The following is a 25,153-nucleotide window of genomic DNA, read 5'->3' on the forward strand; positions in this document are numbered from 1 at the left end:
TTGAGCGGCGCTCAGAGGCTAAGCTTACTAATGCCGAATAGCGCCTTTTTGTATGCTCGGAGTACGAAGTGAACTTCTCTGGCGATAGCCTCATGTCCGCAAAGTCCGCATATTCCTTTTGGTTCTATTATTTCTCAGTATTATTTCCATGTCCAATATCCGTACAATATGCTATTACATCGATCAAGACATACATGTCCCTATCACATCGCTGCTTAAAAATGAAAAGAAAATAAAACTAAAAAAGCTGCAACAACACCGGAGAATATCGTCAGATCGTTCAGTCCAAGTACCCTCCCCATTTGCGAACCTCTATTACTTTGTACCTTTCCTTGAATAATCACCGAAACCACGTTTTGGCGCCGACCAATACAAAGCTCCTCATCATGCCCCTTCCCATGAATATATGCAGATAGATACATGTTTCTTTTCTTTTCTTTTTTTTTTTTAAAAAAAAAAAAAAAAAAAAAAAAAACCATTCCTTGTACAGAAAAAGAAAACACCAAAATTAGATAAAAACAAATGTGTGAAATAGAAATGAAATGGTCATGCTGTCGCTAATAGGCAGTCATCTCATCTGAGCCCATCCGTCCCCTTTTCAATCACAAACTTCACAGGTTGCCTCGCCTTCCTGCCTAGTAGCGAAGCACCAGGCCTTGGAAAGAAGCTTGGCGTAGTGAGCATCGCGACGCTCATTGTCCTCGGCGTTGGCAAGTCTCCAAGCACGCTGTCGAATGCCGTTGTGGGCCAGCTATTGACCGATGGCGACTCTGATTTTGAAGCCCGGCTGTCGAACCCCCATTTTGCAACACTGCCAGCTCGCAACCACGGTTCCAAATTGCGGCATTGGCTGACATCGACCCAGTTCAAGCGCGTGCAGCCCCGGAGAATGTATTCCAGGCCTTTTCCTGTCACTCGCACGCATCCTCGAACACTTAGGCCCTCAAGCTCGTTAAGGTGCAAAGCGACGCTCTCCAAACTGCTATCGCTCACAGCGCTACCACAAAAGGCCAACCGTAACTCGCGCAATTTGGGGAGGCCAAGGGCAACGACTTCTGTAGCCGTGTCCGAAAGTGCACAGCAAAATGACAAGTCGAGGTGAGTCAAGTGCTTGGCAGCGTTGACCAGCGCAACGATGGCATTATCAGACAGGTACGTACAGTCCGCCAGGCAAAGCTGTGTCAACTTCTCGAATTTGAATTGAGCCCACGACTGGAAGCCAGCGTCTGTAATTGATGTGCAGCGAGTAAGAGACAAAGACTGTAGGCGACTCGCGGCATGAGCAGCAAGATGGCCCATCGATCGATCCGTAATGTGCTTGCAATATGATAAATTCAGCGTCTTCAGCTTGGCGCAGCCAATGACCGTCCCTGGGGCGGGCGTAGGAGACTGCTGACCAGACTTTTCTTTTGCTTTCGTACCCTTTCCTCCTTTTGCTCCTTTCGCTCCTGAACTAGATATCACGACTTTACTGCTCGCTGGGGGCGGCTCGGGGACAACCCATCCGACAACTCGACCAAGTAGATTGTCTCCGACTTTTCGGCAGTTGCTCCAGTCAATCTCCTCGAGACCCTTGGCATTCTCGCTCATCTCTAGAATCTGGTTCGCTGACACATCCCACAGTGAGCGCATCTTCCACTTTTGCACATTCTTGCCACAAGCCCGCCATAATGCGGAGAAGCCTTCGTCGGTAATGTGGAAGCAGTTATTCAGATCCATAACAAGTGCGCGAGTTCCGATGAAAGGTGCAAGCACATCGATAATGACCTGGTCGGTAACTCTCCTGTTGTAGTGAGAGAGATCGACATATCTACAGAGCTTCGGAGACGTAGTGACAAGAGATTTCCAGCGCGAACTGACCTGACGTAGCCTCAAAAGCTCGCCTACGTCGGCATACTGAAAGATGTTAACTAGTATGCTGTCCGAGATGATGGACTGTTGAAGAGAGACTGGTCGATGGGACAGTGTCTTGGCCCGTTTTGCGGGCATATCAAATTCAAAGTCCGGCATGGTGAAGGCTACAGGAGACGACGGTTCCGGAGGGCAAGGCCGCGCTCCATTCTGTCGAGTAGGCGTTGTCGGGGACGCCTCGGTCTGAGCAGTTGGCGGCGCAATCGACAGACGCCTTCGGTTCCTCAGATTTTCCATATCAACACTCAGAAACGGGTCGGGGTCCTTGGGTTCCATGGTGTCTGAATCCTCTCTAACTTTTGCGGATATCGACTTCAGGGGCGCTGCAAACTCGACATCGGGTAGACTGAGTCGGGCGAGTATTGGGGTCGGAGGGTCTGATTTGCTCGTCTTCTCTTGTTGTCCCGCGTCGGTCATGTCAACGTCTTCATCGCGGTAGTTGTATCGATGCCATGCTGTCTGCTCCACCTGCAGTTTGATGTCCGGAGAACAGCGAGACCACAGCTCATCCAGCGTCTCACCCGGTATCATTAAACACTCTACCGTGGTAATCGACCTGACTGTTGCTGTCCGCCCACTAGACAAGCCCAGGCTCGCAACTTCTCCAAAATACTGTCCTGTTTTTAGCCGCGGCCGTTTTTGGATCGATCTGGTCAGACTCTCTGCTTCTTTATTTGTTTTGGGTTGTTGATGGATCACTTCCGCTTCGCCTCGCACCACGAAGAAAATCTCATGACCAGGAGTGCCTTGACATATTATGTCGGTGAAAGGGGGGTAGGTCTTTGGCTGAACACTCAATCCCAGAAAATGGAGAATATCTGGCGGGAGAGAGCTGAAGAGAGGAAGTTCCTTAAGCGTCTTTCGGATGTTAACAAAGCCGCTGCCTAGGGCGCTGCCGAGGGCCGGATCTTCAATTATACTGGGGCTTGGAGATTTCCGCTTCTTAGACTTGATCACTGTGCCATCCTTGATTGCGCCAGTCTCTCCAGTCGACACTTCGCCCGTGGTCTTTGGTCGCGGAACGAAATCGCTCTTTGGGGATTTAAGGGTCGCACCACGTTCTGTTCGCTTTTTCTTTAGTACGCTCAGTCTCTCTTGCGCTTCCTGCCGGATGGCCTTCTCCATCTCTGGGAATTTGGGCATGACGGTCTGCAGGTCTTCCTTTTTCAGCACCAGCAGAAGGCACTTGGTTCGGGCGACGATGGTGGCGGTCCTGGGCATATCCATGAGGACACCAATTTCTCCAAAGAAGGCACCGGCTTTGAGCTCTGCGTAAACGGCCTCGCCGTCTCGAGATGTGACTGCGACAACGCCCCGCACCAGCCAGTACATGGCCTTTGCGTCGTCCCCCTCTGTAATGATGTGGTCGTTGTGTCCGTGTACCTGCGGTTTCAAGTGATTGCCAATTGCCACTAAAAACTCCTCTGAGGCGGAGAGAAAGAGGGGAAAGCTTCGAATGCGGTCGACCAGATCCAATGGCATATCTCGAATCGTCGAGGCGGTAAGCGGAGATGGTCGCATCGGGCGTGTAGGGTTATTTTCGACGTTGAATGATCGGATGAGCGAAACTGGGTCAGATTCAGCACCATTGCCATTGTGATGCCCCGTCCCCCGGTAGTGCGAGGGCGCACTCGGAGAGCGGCTGCGTCTCATTGTGATACTCGGTCGGGATATCTGGCTGTGGCCGCTTCCTTGTGATGGCAGCTTTTCAAAGGCGCCCTTGGTATTTTGCGGCTACCCGCACCGCACGTAACCAAGCAGCCTCGAAGCTTTAGGTTGCTCAACGCACAAGTCTTCCACGCTGCTTTCAGCTAATTCGTCCTTGTATATGGCCAGAGATTATAAGGTTTCGCTGTTGAGATCGGATGTATCGTGGCAAAGCTCGGATCATGCTCTTCCGGGCGAGGCTGACCGACGGCTCTTTGTTACTCATGCAGCAGCAGCTTCGCATAGATTCCTTGTCGCAATAGTAGCCTGTAGATTCGCGGCGACAATATTTTATACGGAATTATGCGGCGGGCTAGCGATATCGGGCCAGGGATGTCGCGGTGACGGTAGCGGAGCCGCCTGTCACCGACTCTTTCGCAGAAAGGAGTGTGGACGTCGATATCGCGGAAAGCTTTGCTATGGCGAGGTTGAGGCAAAGATGGGCCAAAAAAAAAATGGTCCTCTGCAACTTTGGCCACCGTATATTGCTACCTGGCGCCGTCCAAGGGTGGAAACGGTCGCGTACCGGCAGCCAACAGTCTATGTCCAAGCCATTATTAGCAACAGCAGCGGCCGGGCGAAGTGGCGGAGAGGTGTCTCACAAAAAAGAAGCTGAACTAGTAAAAACCGATTGGGTAATGCTATATCGTCAAGAGCCGCCGTGGGCCGCAGGCGTAAAGGGGTTTCGTAGGCCGCCTCTGCAGACTCGAAGATCAGTGAGCAGATCAGATAGCATCAAAGTTTTTCGCTCCAGGGAAGATGATGGAGGAGGGTCGATGGATGGCCAGAGGTCCGCTGGTCATGGCGCAAACCAAAGAGACACGCGCACACATGCACACACACACATACACGCCATACAGTCTAGTGGACAATAAGACGGGCGATGGGGATGGATGCCGTAGCTTTTTGACGTTGACGTGGGGTAGTGGGAGCTTCGCCAGGGTGGATTCGTTTTTAGTTGCTGGCACCGTGGCGGCGGGCCCGAGAGCTTGAGAGCTTGAGAGGCCCTGCAGCGGCCTTGCAGCGCTGAACAAACAGCAGCCGAGACGGCCGTGAGCGATCAGCGGCAACGGCGAAACAGCCACGATTTGGAGGGGGGTCTGGGATTGTCGACCTGGGATTGAGGTTTGGCGAGCCCTGTCGAGAGCACCAGCAGTGCACCAGCAGGTACCGGAACATGGAGGCTCAACCGCAAACAACAGGGTTTGCAAGCCTAGGTCCACGGCATCTCTCTTTATGTAAACCAGCAAGGGCAGCTGGGAGAGGCAAACTTCAGCCTGATGGCAGCATTGCCCCAACTCTGCACAATGTAATTCAGTCTACTATCATTATTATCTGAGACGAGATGCCAGCACAGGACTCGCTCTGTGCTCCAGAATGCCCTGCTGGCATGCAACTATTGATTCGTACCGGACTGGCCTAATCCCAACAGAGTCTCTGAGCTGAGCGGCCGCCCTATTGCGAAAGCTGGAATGACGCCAGTGGCGCGCATGCTTCCAAGGCTCCCAAATGGAGGTCCCCTAAGAAACGTGGCAGCCGGCCATTTCCAGGCGAGCCAGAGAAGGAAAAAAAGCAATGACGACGCAGGAGGCTCAAATCGCCTGCAAAAGTGTCGGCAAATAACGTCCATCTACAGGGATTCGAGTGCACGTAAATGGCTAGAAACAAGCGACCGGGCGAAGTACCGCAAATCTCCCAGGCCAGGAGATCCATCTAGCGGCGGCAAAAATGCTATGGGTACATGTACGTACCGGTATTAGCACCTGTGTGCGTATCGATACACAGCGTCCCAGCAGGGCACCACCACGATCCTTCAAGGCTGACATGCTCTTCCGAAGGACGGACGGCGCTCACTCTGACTACACGGACAGTATCACCGCATTGCACGTCGCCAATGGCCTGCCTGCCGCTGCCACGCACCAACGCGGCAGCCGTCCAGAGAGCTCAAAGTACCGGAGCAGCTGCGGCAAATCCTTCCTTCGGCGCACGGGGCGCTTGGCGATCCATGCGTTCGGGATGGAACTAAGACCTAGCCTAAGCCCGCACCGCCAGGACCGGGGGGGCCCTAGCTGAGAAGATTGCTGGAAGCCTACGGTAGGCATCTAGCTTCAGTGCTCTTACGGAGTGGAATCCCATGATCCATGCACTTTCTTTTGTGCAGCCCGCCATCGTCCGATCTTGAGTCCGGGATATGAGACCAGCAGTAATCGAGTTTTAAATTAATGAAAAAAAGATAAAGAAAGGGAAGAGAGGATCAAAATGGAGAAAACAGGAGAGAATAAGAAAAAATAATTTGAAGAAAGGGGAGCATATTCCGGAATAGGTACTCCCTCGTGCGTGCCTTGCATATTCCTCCATCCTCCCAGCGTATCACTAACATGCGCCTAGCGACAGGCTTTTCTACAAGCGACGCTTACGACATGATACCTTGGGCCTAATCGTGTATCTTTAATGAGAATTATAAATAGAACACAACGCTTACCAACTACTAAACAGCCTTTAGCTACCTCGGTAGGGGCACTGCTAAGGACCGTGTACTGCAAGTAATAAGTAGCAGCATCAGCATGCATACACTACTCTGTGCTATTGCTGCTCTTCTCTCTTGCACCGAAATTGGTTGCAGCAGTTAGCATCTAGTAGTAGGACCTGCTCGTAGTAGTATTACTTCCGTCTGACACGCAGAAGCCGAGGGGAAACAGAATGTCCCACCGTGAAATGCTCGGGATTCGCCAACAACATAATAGCTCGTATAATAGGTATCGTTCAGGTTGTGTTCAGTTTGTGTTATAGCACATTTCCCTGACTCAATTATGGCCCTGTAGAGCTCCAAGCACCCATCCCTTTCTTCTTTGTGCTGCCGATCACATCTCAACAGGCTTCGGCTTAACCGCGTCAGCACACCTATGTCGAATTGTGCGGCCAGAGAAACAAGCAACAAGGCCTCCAAGCTGACCAGAGTCCTTCTTTTCATCCCACATTCAATTTAGCCCGACAATTCCGCCGTTATCATTGCCTCTTTTATTCTATGCTTATCAATCCTCATTTCAATACGAGTACCCCAGTCATAGTCGCTGTTTCCTACCTACATTGCACAAGCTAGTTTCACGCTGGTTGTGATATTAAACGTTACATTAGAACCTCACCGCAGCACCATCTATTGACGACTTCTCCTGGACTCATTTACGGTGGATCTATCAGATTATCACAAGATGCATCGATCGGGTGACCGTTTCAGGTCTATGCCTCGCGAAAAGGAGTGCGTCAAGATAACAATACAGCAGATCATAATCATATCATTGGCATTCAACCGCAGTGATGAATAGATACCCATCTACCTGATCCTAGCAATCCCAGCAGCTACCTACCGAGACATGCATTTAACATCCAGCTAAATGATACCGGTAATGCTACAGGGAAAGTGGTTGTGAAATACCTCAAAAGGCAGGTAACATATACCTCGAAAACAGATGCATTGCCAAATCCAATCCATCAGCCAATCGTCATCAAAACAGGCATCTACCTCACATCCATACCCTCGGAGATTTCCGAGACAATGTTTTTTTTTCCTCCTCCCGTCTTCTTGACACCCCTCGGCACTCGTGCCGCACTACCTCCGGCTTCACATGTAAAAACATGGCATCATTTCTATTTTGCAGCTGCCCAGTTGGGAGCATTGCCGCACTTGCCCACGGCCAAAACATAGACCCAAAAAATTAAGGACCGGGTTCCCTTGATTAAATCACTTAACCCAACGCCGCGGATATGGTTCCGTAACCCAAAACGCTTTTTTTTCTCTCTCTCCTTCTTTCATTGCTCTTATTGGTCGGTGCTCTTCAGGAACATTTTGAAGACCTCCGAGTCTGTACACTCCTCTGATGGGTAGCCAAGCTCTTCAAGGAATTGTTCCAAGTCAGCGTTCTCTTCCGGTGGGCATTGGATCCCTGCTAGCACCTTGGCCACGTCGCCGCCGTACGTGCGATACTGGAAAAGGCTGATGTTGAACTTGGGTCTCAAGGTGGTCAGGAATTTTTCTAGCGCTCCCGGTCGCTCAGGGAAGTTAAACATGAAGAGCCTTTCGTTTGCAACGCCCGTTCGTCCACCGATGAGATAGCGAACATGGCTCTTGGCGAGCTCGTCGTTGGATAGATCTGTCACTTCCATGCCCTCCTCTCGGATGCGCTCCATGAGCATCCGCACCTCGTCGGCCCTTTGGGCAGGCGGAACTGTTATGGAAAGGCCTATAAGTACCTTGGCAACCTCGCCAGGGGAGTAGCGGTAGGAAAACTCGGTGACAGGCCGAGGCATGATGGTATCGACAAGCTTGGCGAAAGCGCCGGGTCGTTCCGGGATGGTAACGGCCATCAAAACTTCCTTACCCTCACCAAGTGCAGCGCGCTCGGCGACAAATCTCATCCGATCAAAGTTCATGTTGGCGCCGGAGGTAACCGCGATGAGCGTCCTCTTGGCGTTCTGAGATGGCTTCTGGGCAACGTATTTCTTTAAGCCAGCGATGGACAAGGCGCCCGCCGGCTCCAGGCCGGATCTAGTATCGTCGTACATGTCCTTGATGGCGGCGCAGATTTCATCGGTGGTGACTTCGATGACCTCGTCGACAACTTCGCGACAAATGCGGAAAGTTTCCTCTCCTGGGACCTTGACGGCCGCACCATCCGCAAACAAGCCAACCTCGGAGAGCGTGACTCTCCTTCCCTGCTTTAAAGATTGCGCCATGGCATTTGCATCAGATGCTTCAACGCCAATGATTTTCACATGGGGCGCCATCCTCTTGACGAACAAGCCGATACCGGCAATGAGTCCTCCGCCTCCAACTCCGCAAAAGATAGCTTCCACATTGGCCATGTTAACTTGAGCAAACATTTCATTGCCAATGGTTCCCTGCCCAGCAATAACGTATGGATCGTCAAACGGCGGGATGTTGATGAGACCATTCTGCTTTGCACGTCGTGCGCATTCTTCCTTGGCAGCGTCAAAGTCTGCGCCATGCAAAACGACATGGCCGCCCAGACGCGCAACATTCAAATGCTTGATGCTTGGTGTGCCCTCTGGCATGACAATGGTGGCGGGGATCTTGAGTTTCCTGGCAGAGTATGCCACGCCCTGGGCATGGTTGCCGGCGGAGCAGCAGACAACGCCCCTCCAGCTTTTGGCAGGGTCAAGATGCGCCATCTTGTTGTATGCGCCGCGAAGCTTGAAGCTGAACACGGGCTGCAGATCCTCGCGCTTCAGCAGGACGTTGCACTCTAATCGGTTGCTCAGGTTGACGGCCGGAGTGAGAGGCGTCGTCTTGCAGGCCTCATAAACCCGTGAGGTTGCGCTGGCAATCATGCGCAGATACTACTTGGGCAAAGTTCCGTCTATCAGCACTCTTGCATTCTTGGCCTCGCCGGAAGCAGATAAAAAAAGAAGAAGAAATGCTACTCACGTCGGGATAGCCATCTGGAAGTCGGTATTCTTCCGGGACATACGATGAGCCGTCCTCCTCCCTCCCGGATGGCGGTGATGGGTTTGCGCTGTACTCTGTCAGGGCCATGGCCTTCAAGTGCGATGACATTGAAGGCCGGCGAGTGCCATTGACGCCGCCCGCAGCGCCGTTGGGCGCCAGCGATGCGCCATTGAGATCCGGCATCTCAGATCAGTTCCAGCAGGTCGCTGCTGTATTTTCTCTTCTGATTTTCGTTGGATTGGGGAATGTTGGCAGCAATGGAGAAGAAGGAAAGTGAGTCCTCTTGTAGGGCGGGATGGAATGATGGCCTCCGATAAATCGGCCCCTCTGAGTTTTTTCTGGGGACAAAAGTGGCGTGTGCTAGCGACGCCCCTAGAGCGATGAAAGGACCTTGGCACCAAAGTTATGCTCTGAACATGACAGACAACACGAAAGCATGGGCTTTTGTGCCCTTTTATATTAAAATTAAGGCTCTTTTACAATGAAACTACACCGTGCTGATACATTCTGTACAACGCATCAAATGAGCCAATATGCAGCAGCCGTCAGATGTAAATTGAGGTCCAAAGACATACATTCAAGCATCACTGACTCAATTCGAAATGACGCGCGCAGCGCATCGATATCGGAGCCCACTCAGACCAGCCGCTGCTTATCTAGCTGCGTTTACAAATGGATGCATTTTAATTTACTGGGCTGGCGCAACATTATCGGCGCTGCGCTGCTCGCAACTAATGCAATTTCTACTCATTCTATTATCATTACAATCTTTTTAATATAGCTTGTCAAATAGTATTTAAGCAAAGTGCGAGTACGAGTCCATGGCTATAACGTGGGGGACTCCACATAGTATACATTCTAGAGAATAGTTGACTGTGTACTCGAGACTTTTGTATCAAGATATCAAATAGACTACTAGTAGTATGACTATGCTTGTTGTTTGCCATTCTGAAGCCACGCAAGGGGCATCTCCACCTCTGCATACCTACTAGGTACCTATTCAGCAAGGTAATCTATCAGTAGAAAGAGAGCGGGCTAAGTTTCTTGACTCCCGCAGATCTTTGCTCGCATATTTTAAACCCTCTACATCATTTTGTTGCAATGTATCGGTCATCGCCTCTTTAATGGCCCTTCCTTGCCCCTCTTTTAAGGATTTCTATAAAGCATCTGCCGCAACAAGCAGTAAAGCATCCGACGGCAGCACCGGGGATTCCTGTGTACCCATCTCTTAGCTTCTCTAGGAAATTCCATGCCCCGTGGTGTACGATGAATAGGCTGAATCGGATGCCTGGGAGTTCAGCCCGAATGCCCTGAGCCAGCTTGCGTAGAAGTCCCGGGGGAGGAGCTGAGCATTCTCGGCCTAGTAATTCCACTGTCAACAAAGGCTTTCGAGAAAATTTCAAATCCTAATGGGATGTTAAAATAATACGTACTCTTGCTTCTTCCATCTTATCCTTGAATTCTGGTTGGAGGTAATCTCGGCTGTCTGTGTACTGCTTGACGATGCCTTCATTCAAAGCGTTTTCAACCGCAGTAGATGACTACGGCACGCGTGCTCTAGGGTGCTCAAGGCGATGGTTGGCTGCTAAAGTCAAGTATCCCAAAGTAGGCCTCGCAGTTTGTCGGCAGATTGTCAACAAAAAAAAAAGATGCGTTAACTCTTTGATCTTGATGGACTTAAATACAGATAAATCCAATCATGCTGCATGTACTTTATATAGCATATTGATAGTAGAACAATTAGAAGTGGTAGAAACGGTAGAAGCAATATTATAACAGGGTGCCTAACACTGGAGTTGTGCTTATGATAGTAACATTTGATAAAATTTGTTCCCTATATCGTCAGGCTAATTCTATACTGCAGCTAGGCAATTTCATCTATAATAACCCACTTGGCCCAAGTTGCATCAGATTTAAACAGCAGCATAATCATCATTCAAGATTCATAGTAACAGTATGTACAGAGAAAGAATTGAACCCATTTAAACCCAAACGCCCGCTTTCCCTCCCCCAAGTCTACATCATCTAATCAATTATTCCCATTTCTAAATCATGATTTGCGCGGCTTCTGAACGGCCTGTTCATACGATGGCAAGCCATCCGTCGATGAGCTCGCACTCGAGCTTCCCACATCTCTTCGACCCACTGGCCGATCGCGACTCTGCTCGTCCCTCCATCGGTAGCCCTCGGGCGCTCCCGCAGGCATGCGGTCCCTATAAGAGCCGGACACGACCCCCTGCGCCTCGGAGGAATATACGCCTCTTGGCGCGGGGCCCTCGCCGTAATTCATGTAAGATACGCCTCCGCTGGCGGGCTGGGGGGGCGGCGGCGGCACTGCTGCACGAGAGCGCGAGCCAGAGTTCATAAAGGACATGACCATGTCGGCCTCCATGGCCTTGCGCTCTGCCTTGCGCATTCTTCGTTCCATGCGGCGTGTTGCACGGCAACCACTCCTCCTTCCTGTACCATATGTGGCATATGGGGCATAAGGAGCGGGGCCGTTGCTGTTGTAGTTGTAGTTGCTGTTGGCGTAGCCATTGTTGTAACCATTGTTGTAGCCATTTCTATTGTAGCCGTTGTTGTAGCCCGGGTTGCCGTTATGATCGCTAGCCAGGGCTCGGGCAGCTGCTGCAACGAGGCCAATAACCAAGGCCATTGCTTTTGTGGAGGCTGCGGTTGAGGTTGATTTAATTTAATTGACGAAAATTGACGAAAAGTCAATGTTGCCCCGAATATGCACGCGGATATTGAGTCGTGACGTGGGCGAGTATCAATGGCTCAAAGGTAGACTTATATGCAGACAAGTGTGAAGAGAGGTAATGTAATGTAATGTAATGTGATACGGAAGATGGAAGACGACGGATGGCTCTTATATTATATGAATGGTGACTTGTTCGATGATGAGAATTACAAATAGTAAGAATACGACAAAATATATTAAGATACGCTCGTCAGCTTTATACTCGCCTTGCCGCCTGGCAATTTGCCAGCCTCAGCGGCACCGCCTCCTTCTGCTGCCAGGCCCCAAGCAGCCCAACAATGGCTGAGCCCCGGCACGCGGCCTCCAGAAACCCCTAAGCATTGCCATCTCGAATCGATCTGCTCGATGTGGCCTAGCGCTGCCATCCTTCCATCGGCTCCGGCCTCCACCAGCGGTACCGCAGTCGCAATCTCCACCCAATCGGCCACCAGCCAGCAATGGGGACTCGGAGCTTTGCGAGCTGCCTTGCGCCGACTTTGCTTGCCTTGCTTCGTTTTTCCCTTCTTAGAAAGCGAAACGAAACGCTGGCGCTATGCGCGAAAGAAGAAGCATAACGCGCTCTGGCGCCACAGCCTCCTTCATGACGACTGCGACTGCGAAATGTCCCAATAGGCGCGCAGCAGAGCAACGCCTCCTACCTGCGTTTCCACCGTCCTTCCCCTGCCGCGATCATTGGGATCGCCGTCGCGTGGCTTTTCCATGAGTAGTATCTCCGCAGGCTCTGCCACGTCCATGTTCTTTAGGTCCAATTTCAGATTTGACGTAAACGGGGCTTGTTTCTCCAGGGCCCCCTTCCCATTGCCCGGCAGCCATCTTGCACTTCGGCCCCAAACCTCGTCTTTGGGCGTCCCGTGGTTGCGATAATCGGTAGAGTTTACGGCCTTGTGATTGATCCCATCTGCTTCTGGCGAAACAGTAATGTTGCCGAAAATGCCTGATCCCCACCACATGCCGAAGCGGCCCCTGCTGTCTCGAGTTCTCAGCGCTGCCAGGGCGTTATGCTTGATCCAGCCAAGATACGCCCCGCAAGCACATCTATGGGCTGCTTTGACGTGGCTGAAGCTATCCATGTTGAGATTGTTGCGGTCGTTTATATCATCCCACTGTAGGGGCCGACAAAATGCGTTCAAATGATGAAAGTATATCCCTTTGAACGTCTGACTATCCTGGGAGCAAGTGCCGCTTGCATCACACTGCTCTTCCAGAATGCCTCCACGGCCAAGGCCTCTCCATTTTGGTAGTTTTGAAGTCATCTCTATCAAGTCTACTGGCTGGTTCGTCTTTAGACTCCAACCAGTGGCTTTTATGACTGCCTGGATAAGGTTGTGCCCGTCTGCAAGATACGAAGGGCTCCCTGTCACGTCCCACAATCCCCTTTGTCCCGTCAGCAGTACTCCCTGGTTGTAAGTATACACCATTTCGTCGCGGACATCGCACTCCACATTGCCAGGTTTCTGTCGATCAATGTGGAAACCATCGACGAATAGGCCTTCGTTGTTGGTCATGTTGCTGCCCATAAGCCATTTGTAGCCCTCAATGGCTGCTTGGAGATGCAGAGGGTCTTTGTCAACAGCGGTTCCGTTGTTAAGGTACTGATACATGGAAATAGAGGCAGAAACATAAAGCTCATTCGTAATGGCATTCTTGTAAGGCTCTAGACGGGGATTCCAGACCATGCCGCCGTGGCACAAGGCAGTATCCCATCCCTGTGCGCCGAGTAGCCAAAAACTCTTGGCTCGGCTTTGGAACGAGGGAATCCAAAACTGACCGCGCCAAGGCAGCGACGCCAAAGCTTCATGAACATCAGTTGGGAAACTAGCATTGAAATTGGAATCGGCGCCGGGGAAATGGAGACTGCTATGCGATCGAGCAAAGTTTATGGCCTCTATCCAGCCCAGTACCACCCATAATATGTCATCAAAGGCCTAGACAGAAATGATTAGAATTTCAAGTCAATAAAACAGCCATAGACAAACGAAGAACGCCTACTTGATCTCGGATGGCAACTATATCCTGCTCGAAATGATAACCAATAACTTGATCGTAAACTGTAGAGATGAGATTTTCATGCGCTTCCCGAATAGCTGGATTAGTGCCTAGAAGTAACGAGTCTAGCGACCTCGTAAGAGTCGAAATTACGGAGCAAACGACAGTCTCCGTAACCGCGGCAGTCCAGTCTATTGCTGATGGCCATGTGTTTCTTCCTATTTGATAGTATTCATTTTGTAACACAGCAAGCGCCGAGAATGCACCTTCTAGGATATCAGTGCCGGCATGATCTGAAGTAGAAGTGTTTACCGCTGTAGGGAGAAAATTATCTGGCGATGGACGACAATTGGTACAATCTGTGACCGCCACGGAGCAGTATTCTTGTTTATACAGTCCAGGGGCACCAATCACGAGAGGTAGAAAAGCAAAAGCAAAGACAGCATGTACAGTAGGGAGTCGACTCATAGCTACAGGCAACGAGCGCGACCCGTCATGTATGAAGCAGCTGCGGCGGGTATACCGAATGTGTTTAGATGTTCGATTAAAGAGAATTTATGAGCATTTGAGCTCTAATAGTCTTGAGATCGGCGCAGAAATGACATGAGTCTGTTATGTCTTCTTAGACGCAGTGTCCAACTTGTGAATGAAAGGGCAAGTAAAGATGGTGCAGACAGGCTCAGATAGCTGAGCGATTGATGCGGCTAGTGATGATATATGTTAGTATAAGTATTTGGAAATAGTAATCTGAATCTATACGTATATTAACAAAGACATTTGAAACCAATTTCAAAGACACTTCACCAAGACAATTAGGGTCATACTAGAATCGGTCATGAGTTGTGTGTGTCAGTGCTGGCAGTTTAGAACAAGACATACCATACCCTATAGTCTTGTACTAACTAGGTGGTAGAATCCATAGTCAACGCACAACGGGGGTAGTATTATACGTTCTAAGAAAGACAAAATTTAATAATAGAGATATACCCATCAACTCTATGTGCTGAGGTCTAAAAGAATATTGGTGAAGTTGTAAAGATCGAGGGAGCTTGGACGACGTGCTGATTGTAGCTGAGGGGTAGATCCACAGCCCCGTGACCTCCGTGTCTTGGTATGCTCGGCATTCACTAGCAGCTGCTAAATAGAAGAGGTGTAAAGCGATGATGGCGAAGGCATTTCATATTGCAAGCTGTATCTCCCAAGTATTTTGGTGATATATGCCACAGGCCAAGCTACAAACAGGGCAGTAACGGATGTCAAGATACTGCAGCACATTGTATGAGGCATGGTGTAGTGGCAGTAGCAGCTCTAAATTTTGCACGGAGTCCTTGGTACGCCACTGTATTTTATCTCCCAGAGCACTGCCAGAAATAAAAAAATAAATCAGAGAAAGGTGCAGGTATATAAAATAACATTAAATCACCACCAAGCAGCCGATATTGATAGCGTCTATTTTGTATATAAAGTGAAGCTGAGTTCATAGAGATACTGCCACTACCAGCAAGCGCTCGACCGAATCGCAAACTTGGACTAGATTGTGCATAAGTTCATTTTGCGCTTGCTGTTTCACTGCCAGGGATAATATATTATGGCCCTGCGCTATTTTCACGCTCCCATCACTTATGCTTTTCCTTTTTCCCATCCTCGCCACTACCAAAGAGTTATATTATCAACAGCTCTATGATGGCTGAATCGCCATAGACAACGCTGCCGTATTACCTACCTAGTAGTACCGTCCATAGGCACACGGGGCTTACACGCTTCTGGGTGGGTTGGCACGGGAGCGACAGTAGCGGTACAAAGAAGCCCTGCAACGGGGCCTGCCGCACCCAAGTACAGTACTTGCATACGCCGCCAAAAGCGAGCAACCCCGCCCACTGCACGTCTGGGGTTTGTTTACTTTCCCGCCAAAACAATCCGCCCAGGCATTCGTCTCGTTTCCAGCTTCCACCTCCAGCCCCGGTCCTTGCTTTTCACCTCCCGCAACTCCAACCCTCGACTCCGACCACAGCTGCAGCTGCACCGCTCCTGGCTGCTGCTTCGACATTCGACACCCGAAATCGACGCGTCGCCCGCCAGATTCCCAGCGCTAGCCCCTGCAGCGTCCGACCGCCAGGCGCATCCGCCCTTCGCACAGATAAACAGTCTCCAGATACGCGACGCGCGAGCTTCCATCCGCTTACTGCCACGCAACCTCCCCAGATAGCCATCGTCGACTCTTTGCAGCTCCAGCATCGCGTGCGGCGCGTGGCAGAGCATTGCGATGGAGTCCGACGCAGTTACCAGATATCGTTCGCGCATTCTTAGGGAAATGAACGCAAACCGTGAAAATCCCTTTAATTCCCCACCTTCATCCACCGGCAGAGCGAGCCCGACGCTGTCGTCCGTCTTTTCAGATCCCGACGGCGAGTCCACACGCCTGTTGAACCAGGACATCGCCCGCGTTACTGCTCCCAAGAAACTGCCCATCAACTGGGAGGCTGCACATCGCAAATGGCCCGAGTTCTACGCCCAGCCCAAGAAGACTTTTACCGTCCTCGACGACCAGACAGACACCAAGCCGCTGAATGAAATCCCACGCTCTAAGAACGAAAGGAAGACGGCGCAAACCATTCCCAAGTACATTGACGATACCACCGAGGACGCCTGGAACGGCTCCAAGAGAACGCGCTCGGAAATGCAGCCGCGCGTCGACAGCGAATCTGACCTGCCACAAATTATTTCACACCCGCCCGTCAGAAAACTCTCAACGTACGGCCTGACAAAAAGCGCTGTTCACAACCCCAGCCCTCTATCAAAAGTACACATCCAGTCTCCGCCAAGAGAGCGGACAAGCGAACAGGAGCGACAAGCTTCTATCGAAAAAGCCTTGGAAATATTGCGCAAGGCATCTTCTACCCCTGGTGATTTAAATCGACGAGTATCAACCCACGACCAAAGCTCACCCATTTTGTCCTCTGCCAAATCCAGTATGACAGCTGTTCCTCCTTCACCCCCTCCCTTGCTGTCCAGCCCTGTACACGACACACCAAATGGCCGCTCGTTTTTCATGCCGGATATTTCGCATCTTGATGATTTTGTTACGGGTACATTGAAATTCAACGGTACAATCAAAGACGGCGTACCCATTCTCGTTAAACACGGCCAAGTGCACGACCAGAAGGAGAAGCCTTTTGGCGTACGACATGCAGAAATTGATGGTGTCAAGATTCCTGAAGATGAGGAGAAAATCTTTATATCAATGGATATGATCCGTGAAGAAATTGTCTCTCTCCAAGAGCATCATGACAAGATCCAAGACTATGCCGGCAGCCTTCAGCACGAGGTGGAGAGGCTCGAAGCTCAGCTTAGATCATCTCGCAAGGGTCTAGACGGAGAGCCAAACATCTTTGGTGTCAATGAGCAAGTTTTGGCTCAGAAGAAGGGTAAATTTGAGATGCCTTCTCTTTATATTATGGTGATTGGTTACTGACTGGCATATAGCACTTGAAGCTGAGGTAGCATCACTGCAGAAGCGGCTGGATCAGGCGACACATCGTATCAGCACAAGTGATATTGAAAACGATACTTTGGCCCAAGAGCGAGACCGTGTTATTAGTCGCCTGCAAGAAGCTTGTGAAGATATCAACAAGTTGACTCGGAAACTGAGCGTCAAAGAGAAAGAATTGGAAACTAGCCACAAGCAGCTGAATTCAACCGGACAGATGCGCCAAGACAACGACACTCTACGCCGAGACGTTGCAGCCTTGAAGCAGGGTCGAAGTACCTTGCAGCGCGATAATGCATCGCTTCGGGCAGAAATTGATGAACTGCGTCGTGCACAGCAAAATTTCCTTGACGAGGCTCAGTCCTTGCGATCCAACGGCAACGACCTTCGACACGATCACCAATCCCTTGTCAACGAGAATAGATCTTTGCGAGCCAACAACAAGGCTCTGATGGACGAGAATGAAGATCTCCGAGAGAATCTGGATGGTATTCAACATGAGCTTGATGTTGCTCGCGAAGAGATCGAAGCACTTCGACAACAAGTGCAGCTGATGAGGCAAGAGAAGATGACACTTCGCGAAGACAACGATAGCCTAGTCCGACATAACGACAAATATTTCAACGAAAACAAGACTCTTCGCCGTGAGAACTCTGGTTTTGAGCGTAGCATTCATGATTTGCATGAAAACAACATTAGGCTCAAAGAAGAGCTTGAGGGAGTGAAGAAGCAATTCGACCGCTACCGACCGTCCGGTAAGAACGATTTCCCCACTCGGCACGACGAAGAGACCGAAGAAAACATGACATCGGCTTTCTTTGTTCCCGATATTACCCTCAAGACAAATGATACCGGTCCAGCTGATGCCACTGAATCAAAAGACATGCCGGATCTACCCGAGTTGACAACGCACACCGACGACCTTATGACTGGTAGCAACGAAATGCAGAAACGTGATGCTACTTCACACAGCGACAAGGTTGATGCACGACACCGATCCAAGAGCAGCGTGAAGTCATCACCATCGAAGAATGCTGGCACCGCTCAAAAGGTTGCATTTGACCTTCCCGACAAGGCGACCGAAAAGCCGCTGCAGGGATCCAAGTCCACGGTAGCAAATCAAGGAAGCAAACGCCGAAGCGCGAGCAGACTTTCCCTGGACCCCTTTGGCGATGATGATACGACGGGGATGCTGTCTGTGGACAACATCACTCAGGACCTGGCCGTATCCCTGAACCTGTCCACAACGGACCATAAGGGCAAAGAGATAAAGCAGCCTCGAGGCCTTCATACCGAAAAGTCAGCACCCAAAGTTGTGCACATTGATTCCAAATCGCAGTCATTTAAGAAATCTGTTATGGCAACTGAGGCTGGCGTGCGGACTGTCAGGATTGTCGATAGAGATGTTTGTCCCGCACTGTCGACTAATGCTCGACGGATTCTGGATGATCTATGTGGACACAACTGCCAGAACTGCACGGTCTGCAGCCGCATCACGTCTCATTCTGGTGTCATCTCCTCTGCCGATCTGGCTGCCGGCAAGAAGCGTGTCTCGATCCCGCGGCCCGTTCCTGTCAGCGAGCGTGGGGTGTCAGGCGGCGACCACACAGTTCGACCAGCTCACTCCCCTGGCTATGCCTTGGCTCTTGTAATCAAGGGTTTAGAAGATGAATCACAGCATCTTCAGCTGGAACTGACGCGCCTTCAAGCCCGATACAATAGAAGTGATAAGTCAATGGGCCGCCAGGAGAGACAGGATCTGGCTGAAGCGATTCGCGTGCTTTTGAAGCGCGTTGAGTCGAAGAGCGACCAGATTTACAGCCTATACGATGTGCTTGAGGGCCAGAAGGCTGCCGGCCAGGAGATGACAGAAGAAGAAGTGGAAATGACAGTCTTGAACATTACGGGCATGACTGTACGAGACGCCACGAATTTGAGTGATCAAATGACATGGGAGGGCATTGTGGAGGCCTAAAAGGAGACCCATGGATGAGAGATGTATTATTTTCCTCTTGTTGTTTTACTATCATAATTTCGCAAAGACCAGGAGGATTTGTGTTGTATCTTACGGATGAGCTCCAGCCGCTAATAAATGCGAAGAGAGGAGCCGGGCATTGGACTAGGATATTGGGGCGTTTTACAAGCTGGATGATGGCTTCAACTTGATTCGTTGGACTAAAAGGAATGTCTACACACTCTGCTGGCTGAGCCTCTTTTTTTTTTTTTTTTTTTGTGTCATTTCTCATTTGCATCTTTTTTCAAGGAAGGAGTTGGGATATGAATATGGCGCACAAAGATACCGGCGCATTTTGCTTTGTGTAATAGGCTTTGTATTAGGTTGATGTCTTTATTAGCGACTATGAGAAATGACTGATTCGGTCAATGACTAAAGAGAATTAAACGATTTCTTGAATGTGAATACCGTGATATGACGTGAAATGGAACGTAAGAACCATATATATATATGTCAATGTGAAAAAAATACCATTTCTTTATTTTGAACTCTGGAACCAAACTCCCTAATATTATCTGACATCCATCAGGTTATATACAAAGGTCTATCTACTCGTCATCCTGTTCCTCTTCCTCTTCCTCGTCGTCATCCTCCCCTCCAAGCTCGTCGTCCATATCCACCTCCTCATCGCTGTTTTCTTCTTCATCGCTTGGTGACTCTCCCTTTTCGTCCTCTTTCCTCTTTCGCTCTTCCTCCTGTCTGGCTTCCGCCAGGACCTTTGCGCGCTCGGCTCTGGCAGCAGCCTGGCCAACGACGTAGGCACCCAGGGGTGTCTTCGCCGCATCAAAGTCCTTCAGGAATGCGTCGACCTGGCTTCGGTGCTTGGGCGCAAAGTCGACCTTGGCGCGCTTCTCCTCGATGAACTTGGCGTTGGCCTCAAGCTTCTGCACCAAGACGGAGAACTGTGAGACGAGCTTGGAGTTCTTGTTGCCGCTGGACTTGGCGCTGACTTGCTTAAGCCATCGCTTGAGCTGGATGATGACGGGGAGGGCGAGTTCGGGGAACGAGATGGAGGTCGACCAAGTGTACATGAAGCTGCTCATGAGCTCGACGACTTCCTCTCCAATGCCGTCTTGGAAGACTCGTGTGCGGAGATATGACTTGGGGGCTCTGTAAGCGACGGCAAAGTCCATCGGCTTGAGAGTTGATGCCTTTGGAGCCTTCTTCATCTCTGCGGAGTTGAGCACTTCTAGTAGAGGCGAGGCAAGCGGGATGTAGACGTCGGCAGCACGCGACAGGACGAGCAGTGAGCGGATGAGGTGGAATCGAAGAGGGAAGTATAGAGATGTGGGGAGGAGACGCATGGCACCGAGGGTAACCTGGACGAGGGGATAGATAAGTGGCCTCAAAGGGCTCTCCTTGCCGGCCTCGGCCTCCTTCAAAGGCGTGCAGTGCTCGGCAAGGACGCGTGCCCAGAAGTCAAGAGAGTGAGTGAACTGCCAGTTGTAGACCATACGGAACGAATCGTTCTTGTTGTTGACGATGCTGTTGCGGAGGTGGATGGCGAGTTGGCGGATGAAAGTGAAGGCTGTGGTGTAGCCGACAGCAGGATCGATGCCCCAGAGTCCGGCGGCCGAAAACTTCATCATATCGATTCCCGCAAGGGTGTTGTGGTTGGTGACTCGGCAGCCCTGGACGAGGCCCTGGTAGACAGCCTTGAGGACGGTTTCGCGGATACCCTTGTCTCCGATAATGACGAGCCGTCTAATAACACGGAAAGCAGTGACTCGCGATGAGTGAGAGCCAGCGGCTTGAGCCCAGAGGTTGACCATGGACTTGGCCAGAGCCTTGATGAGCTTCTTAAAAGAGAGCAAGTATGGGAGAATCTCCACAATCGCCAAAAGGGTGACGGTGATTGTGCCGTCGTCTGAGAGCGAGTTGAGCAGGTGCATGATAGAGGCAATGTAAGACTTCAAGAGCAGAGATAATGTCTTGAACTTCTTGCCCTCTGTTTGAACGTAGACCTTGCCTGCTGCTGACTCCTTGATAGGGAGGTGGTGGTTAAGAACGAGAGGGACTTCCTTCAAAGCAAGAAGCAGAATATCATTAAAGACTTCTGGGCTGTTGATGGACCATCGCATATCGCCCTGGCCCTCCTCATCGGCTTCGTCAAGGTGGGCAGCGCATCGGAAAGCGAGCACCACTTGTCTGGTCGCTCGCAGAGACTTGGTCTCCTCCATTGCTTTCCTCCAGCCTGCAATAGTGCTGCGAGTCAGCTCATTGCTCTGTGTTGCCTCTTCGTCCGCCTTGCTGCCCTTCTTTCTCTTCTTCTTTGGCAGCTCCTCGTCTTCTTCGCCGGCGCTGAGTTCGTCGACCTCGGCCAAGTCTGCATTCTCGTCGAAATCCAACGCTTCGGGGTCGTTTTCTTTCAGAAACTTGAAAAACTCTGGATCCTTCTCTGCAAGGCCCTTCATGGCTTCAGCGCTCATGCCTAGTCCAGCACCCTCGTCGTCGTCGTCGCTGCCATCTTCGCTGTCGCTCGCAACGGGCTGGGCACCAATTGACATGTCAGAGTCGCTTTCTTCAGATTCTTCTTCCTTGGCTTCGCTTCGCTTTCGCTTGCCGAGTTTGCCAGCCTTGTCCTTCTTGTCGATGATGTCCTCGAAGCCGCCGGAGAAGAAGTCGTCGACGCTCATCTCGGTGACCTTCTTCGCCTTGGCCCCGGCAGGTTTCTTGGAAGAGGCATCGCCCTCGCTTTCCTTGGTGCCCTTCAAATACTCGGCATCTTGAGCTCGTTTCTCTTTTTGCTTGTTTCTGATCTGCAGCTTCTGCTTCAGCTTTGCGCCGGCCTTTCTCTTATCTAGAACATCCTTCAGATGCGATTTTTCGAATTTTTTTGTCGCTTTCAAGTTTTTCTTGGCGCTACCCATGTTGGGCAATCTTTTGCAGCTACGGGGGGAGCTGCGAATTGGAGATGCTAAAAGCGAAAAGGAAAAAGAAAAGAAAAGAAAAATGATGCCGCTTGGAAAGGCGAAAAGCGTCGCGCTTCTACGTACCAATTGCACTTTCCAAAAATTTTCGACGGCGACCACTATCGATAAAGCAGCTCCACTGCAAGAATTTGGGCGGTCAATAATTCTGCCAGCCGCTGCCACCGTTAGTACCTTTAGTCTTTAGTGCAGCTTATAGTGGGTTAAGTGCTAGCACTGCAACTGCAGTAGCTCAGTGTAATATGGATGGCCCGTTAATAGTGCCGTCACCACAATCATACACCTCCATATCAACCCAAGCGTCTTCACAGCTTCGCGGCTCCTCGATGCCTCGTCTCAATCCACCATCATGAACCCGCGTCAGAGCTACGCGCCAACTCCCCACAGCTACGTCCCCAACACAAGTCTGTCCGCCACCATCAACCTCGATGAGGTGAGTAAAACATGTTTGAGCATCATTGGAACCCCTCCCCCGCTCTCGCGGCATGATTGACATATGTATATAGCTAATCAATCACACGTCTCAACTATGTAGGAGGTGAAACTTACCGGCACCCGCGCCGAGCGCGATCTCCAAGACTCACTTGGCGAACTGTTCAGCATCATCGTCACGCTCGATGAGCTGGAAAAGGCGTTCCTCAAGGATGCGATCCCGGAGGCTGAATACACAGACATCTGCGAGCGCTCATTGAGGCAGTACAAGGCGCTTCTGGCGGATGAGACGATTGCAAACGAGTTCAAGGACCTCGAAGATTTCAAAGCTAAATGGGATGTAAGTTTACACCAAAATGAACCTGTCAATGGAGTTCAATGAAAACGAACATGAGCAACAACATCAGCTAATCTTGCCATTCTGCTCAAAAAGCTCGATGTCCCCCGCGCAACTGAACGCCTCCGAGTCGGCATGCCATCCACCACCGTCACCGCATCCTCCGCCGCTCCGGCATCAGCGCCCGCAGCCGCCGCCAACAACACCAGCGGCGTGCTCATCCTAGAGGCGACGCAAGAATTCATCACCTTCCTCGACGCCGTCAAGCTCGGCCTGCTGTCCAAGGATCAGCTGCACCCGCTCCTCTCGGATGTGATCCAGTCGGTGAACCGTGTGACGGATAAGGATTTCGACAACCGGGGCAAGATTGTGCAGTGGCTCATTACGCTGAACCAGATGAAGGCGTCGGATGAACTTAGCGAGCAGCAGGCGAGGGAGCTGGACTTGGACATTCAGCAGGCGTATCAGGGCTTTAGACGTACATTGACATGATACCATTGTTATCTCTTAAATCATTTTGTAGTAGACTATTCCCTTTGTTCCGCCCATCTATATGTAAAACACCAGTAATGGCTATGATAATAACGATCCCCCTCGTCACCCTCTCCCAAATCAGCAATATCAACCCCCTTTTTCTCATACCAAAAACGTCCAGAAACTCGGATACACAAATTCCTCCTCAAATATCCTCCTCACCTGCTCCAGCACAAACCTCTCCACCTTTCCCACATTCTTCAAGCTCTGCCTCCCACTCTCTCGCTCTCCAATCTCGCTTTCCACCTTGATCTCCTGCAGCAGTCCACCGAATCGCCCTCCAGTCTGCTGTTGTCCTTGTTGTTGTTGTTGCTGCTGCTTCTTCTCCCCTCCTCCCCCTCCTCCTCCTCCCCCTCCATTACCTTCTCCCGCCATAGACTCTTCCTTATCCCCCTCCGGTCCCACCGCAGCCAGCGCGTCATCCGGGTTCAAGAAGCAGAAATGCACCCTCTTCCGAATATGCGCCAGCACGCCCACCCCATCAAACGTCAACCCCGTAATGTTCAGCTTCAGCGGAATCCCCACGAAGCTCGGCATCGGATAGTCGAGCAAAATCTCCGCCGTCAGGTTCAGCCTGACGTCGCCCGCATATCGAATCCGAAACACCGCCTGCACGTCCTCCACTTTCGCCTCCCGCTCGGCAGCCCTCTTGCCGCCCTCCTCTTCCTCATCGTCGTCGTCAACAATCGCAGATCCGCCGCCGCTGACCTGCCCATGGCTCGTCGACGGTCTCGACGGCTGACCCAGTGTGCTCGAAACATCTGACTTGGCACCCAAGCCCAGCCCTGCGCCCGGATCAAGCGCCGCCTGGAAGTTGTCGATGGAGCTCACCGACGCCTCCCTGCTATGATACGGCGTCTGTGCCTCCGACCCAGCCGCCGATCCCATCCAGCTCGTCCCTCCCAAGTGCGCTCCCGCAACCGCAGCCAGCGGCGTGTGCGTCCCCGTCGCCAGATGCGCCTGGAAATAGTTCCTCCCCGGCCCACCCAGGATACCTGGCGTCGACGTGCCCAGAAAAGCCCTCCCCAGATCATGGCTGCTCACATCGCTCTTGAGCGCCTCCCTGAGACCATTCTCGCGCTTGCGGGCCTCCATCATCGCCGCTGCCGCCGCCAGCCTCTCCCTCTCGGCGATGCTCTCCTCATCCTCGTCACTGTCGTCGCTGTCGTCCTCATCATCATCCAGCTCCTGCTCGTAGAAATCCGGCAGCGGGTCTGTAATATCCTTTAGCTCCAGCTCAGGCGGGATCGTGCCAAAATCAAAGCCGTGGACGTTGACGGATCTGATGAACCGCGGCAGCTGCACCGTCTGGAACTTGGTGTGGATGAAGGTCCTGATGCTCTCGGCCAGCGCATCGCCATCTGGTCCGCTTGTGAGCGTCTCCCAGTTGAGATCAATCGACATTTGGGGTGAGTCGGGATTGGACAAAGAAGAAGATTATTGAGACATTAAAATGAATTATAACGAATTAAAAGCTGCGCGGCAGCATTGGCAGCGGTGGGCGCAGAACGATTGACAAAGAGAAGTTGGTGGCTCAGAGAGCGTAATGTGAGCATCACTTGTTAGCGGGGCCATACATAGTGTGAGTTT

At 51.2% G+C, this 25,153-nt stretch overlaps 8 protein-coding genes across 8 annotated transcripts; 2 read left to right on the forward strand and 6 right to left on the reverse strand.

Moving 5' to 3' along the window:
- Positions 1-40: 40 nt before the first annotated feature.
- Positions 41-4,822, reverse strand: TrAFT101_005277 (uncharacterized protein). Its single transcript, XM_066127426.1, has 2 exons — positions 4,221-4,822; positions 41-4,158 (listed from the first exon to the last, which is right to left on the reverse strand). The coding sequence occupies exon 2, from the start codon at positions 3,562-3,564 to the stop codon at positions 574-576; it is 2,991 nt and encodes a 996-aa protein (XP_065983537.1). The 5' UTR covers positions 3,565-4,158; positions 4,221-4,822; the 3' UTR covers positions 41-573.
- Positions 4,823-6,674: 1,852 nt separating this feature from the next.
- On the reverse strand, positions 6,675-9,563 carry TrAFT101_005278 (uncharacterized protein). Its single transcript, XM_024910166.2, has 2 exons — positions 9,062-9,563; positions 6,675-8,973 (listed from the first exon to the last, which is right to left on the reverse strand). Exons 1-2 carry the CDS (start codon positions 9,263-9,265, stop codon positions 7,435-7,437), a joined length of 1,743 nt encoding a protein of 580 aa, XP_024757523.1. The 5' UTR covers positions 9,266-9,563; the 3' UTR covers positions 6,675-7,434.
- Positions 9,564-11,132: 1,569 nt separating this feature from the next.
- TrAFT101_005279 (uncharacterized protein) lies at positions 11,133-11,738 on the reverse strand (the record flags this gene model as incomplete). The annotated part of the gene is made up of 1 exon (XM_024904349.2): positions 11,133-11,738. The coding sequence occupies one exon, from the start codon at positions 11,736-11,738 to the stop codon at positions 11,133-11,135; it is 606 nt and encodes a 201-aa protein (XP_024757522.2).
- Positions 11,739-12,421: 683 nt separating this feature from the next.
- Positions 12,422-14,297, reverse strand: TrAFT101_005280 (uncharacterized protein; the record flags this gene model as incomplete). Its single annotated transcript, XM_024900898.2, has 2 exons — positions 12,422-13,768; positions 13,833-14,297. The coding sequence occupies 2 exons, from the start codon at positions 14,295-14,297 to the stop codon at positions 12,422-12,424; spliced, it is 1,812 nt and encodes a 603-aa protein (XP_024757521.1).
- Positions 14,298-15,506: 1,209 nt separating this feature from the next.
- On the forward strand, positions 15,507-19,710 carry TrAFT101_005281 (uncharacterized protein). Its single transcript, XM_066127427.1, has 3 exons — positions 15,507-17,254; positions 17,313-18,071; positions 18,198-19,710. The coding sequence occupies exons 1-3, from the start codon at positions 16,093-16,095 to the stop codon at positions 19,289-19,291; spliced, it is 3,015 nt and encodes a 1,004-aa protein (XP_065983538.1). The 5' UTR covers positions 15,507-16,092; the 3' UTR covers positions 19,292-19,710.
- A 72-nt stretch (positions 19,711-19,782) lies between these two features.
- TrAFT101_005282 (uncharacterized protein) lies at positions 19,783-22,287 on the reverse strand. Its single transcript, XM_024911052.2, has one exon. The coding sequence runs from the start codon at positions 22,198-22,200 to the stop codon at positions 19,879-19,881; it is 2,322 nt and encodes a 773-aa protein (XP_024757519.2). The 5' UTR covers positions 22,201-22,287; the 3' UTR covers positions 19,783-19,878.
- A 322-nt stretch (positions 22,288-22,609) lies between these two features.
- Positions 22,610-23,521, forward strand: TrAFT101_005283 (uncharacterized protein; the record flags this gene model as incomplete). Its single annotated transcript, XM_024900915.1, has 3 exons — positions 22,610-22,693; positions 22,796-23,032; positions 23,126-23,521. The coding sequence occupies 3 exons, from the start codon at positions 22,610-22,612 to the stop codon at positions 23,519-23,521; spliced, it is 717 nt and encodes a 238-aa protein (XP_024757518.1).
- Positions 23,473-25,125, reverse strand: TrAFT101_005284 (uncharacterized protein). Its single transcript, XM_024906974.2, has one exon. The coding sequence runs from the start codon at positions 24,965-24,967 to the stop codon at positions 23,666-23,668; it is 1,302 nt and encodes a 433-aa protein (XP_024757517.1). The 5' UTR covers positions 24,968-25,125; the 3' UTR covers positions 23,473-23,665.
- Between the last annotated feature and the right edge of the window lie 28 nt (positions 25,126-25,153).

This window comes from Trichoderma asperellum, chromosome 3, assembly GCF_020647865.1.
Source record: "Trichoderma asperellum chromosome 3, complete sequence".
Taxonomy (NCBI): Eukaryota; Fungi; Ascomycota; class Sordariomycetes; order Hypocreales; family Hypocreaceae; genus Trichoderma; species Trichoderma asperellum.

What these genes read in the sequence shown, in the direction of transcription:
- TrAFT101_005277 (XM_066127426.1), bottom strand. Translation starts at nt 3,564, where the DNA reads ATGAGACGCAGCCGCTCTCCGAGTGCGCCCTCGCACTACCGGGGGACG.
- TrAFT101_005278 (XM_024910166.2), bottom strand. Translation starts at nt 9,265, where the DNA reads ATGCCGGATCTCAATGGCGCATCGCTGGCGCCCAACGGCGCTGCGGGC. An exon ending in TTCCAGATGGCTATCCCGAC is followed by an intron (nt 8,974 to 9,061) that starts GTGAGTAGCATT and finishes TTGCCCAAGTAG; the next exon opens with TATCTGCGCATGATTGCCAG.
- TrAFT101_005281 (XM_066127427.1), top strand. Translation starts at nt 16,093, where the DNA reads ATGGAGTCCGACGCAGTTACCAGATATCGTTCGCGCATTCTTAGGGAA. An exon ending in AGTTTTGGCTCAGAAGAAGG is followed by an intron (nt 17,255 to 17,312) that starts GTAAATTTGAGA and finishes ACTGGCATATAG; the next exon opens with CACTTGAAGCTGAGGTAGCA. An exon ending in CGACCGCTACCGACCGTCCG is followed by an intron (nt 18,072 to 18,197) that starts GTAAGAACGATT and finishes CTGAATCAAAAG; the next exon opens with ACATGCCGGATCTACCCGAG.
- TrAFT101_005282 (XM_024911052.2), bottom strand. Translation starts at nt 22,200, where the DNA reads ATGGGTAGCGCCAAGAAAAACTTGAAAGCGACAAAAAAATTCGAAAAA.
- TrAFT101_005284 (XM_024906974.2), bottom strand. Translation starts at nt 24,967, where the DNA reads ATGTCGATTGATCTCAACTGGGAGACGCTCACAAGCGGACCAGATGGC.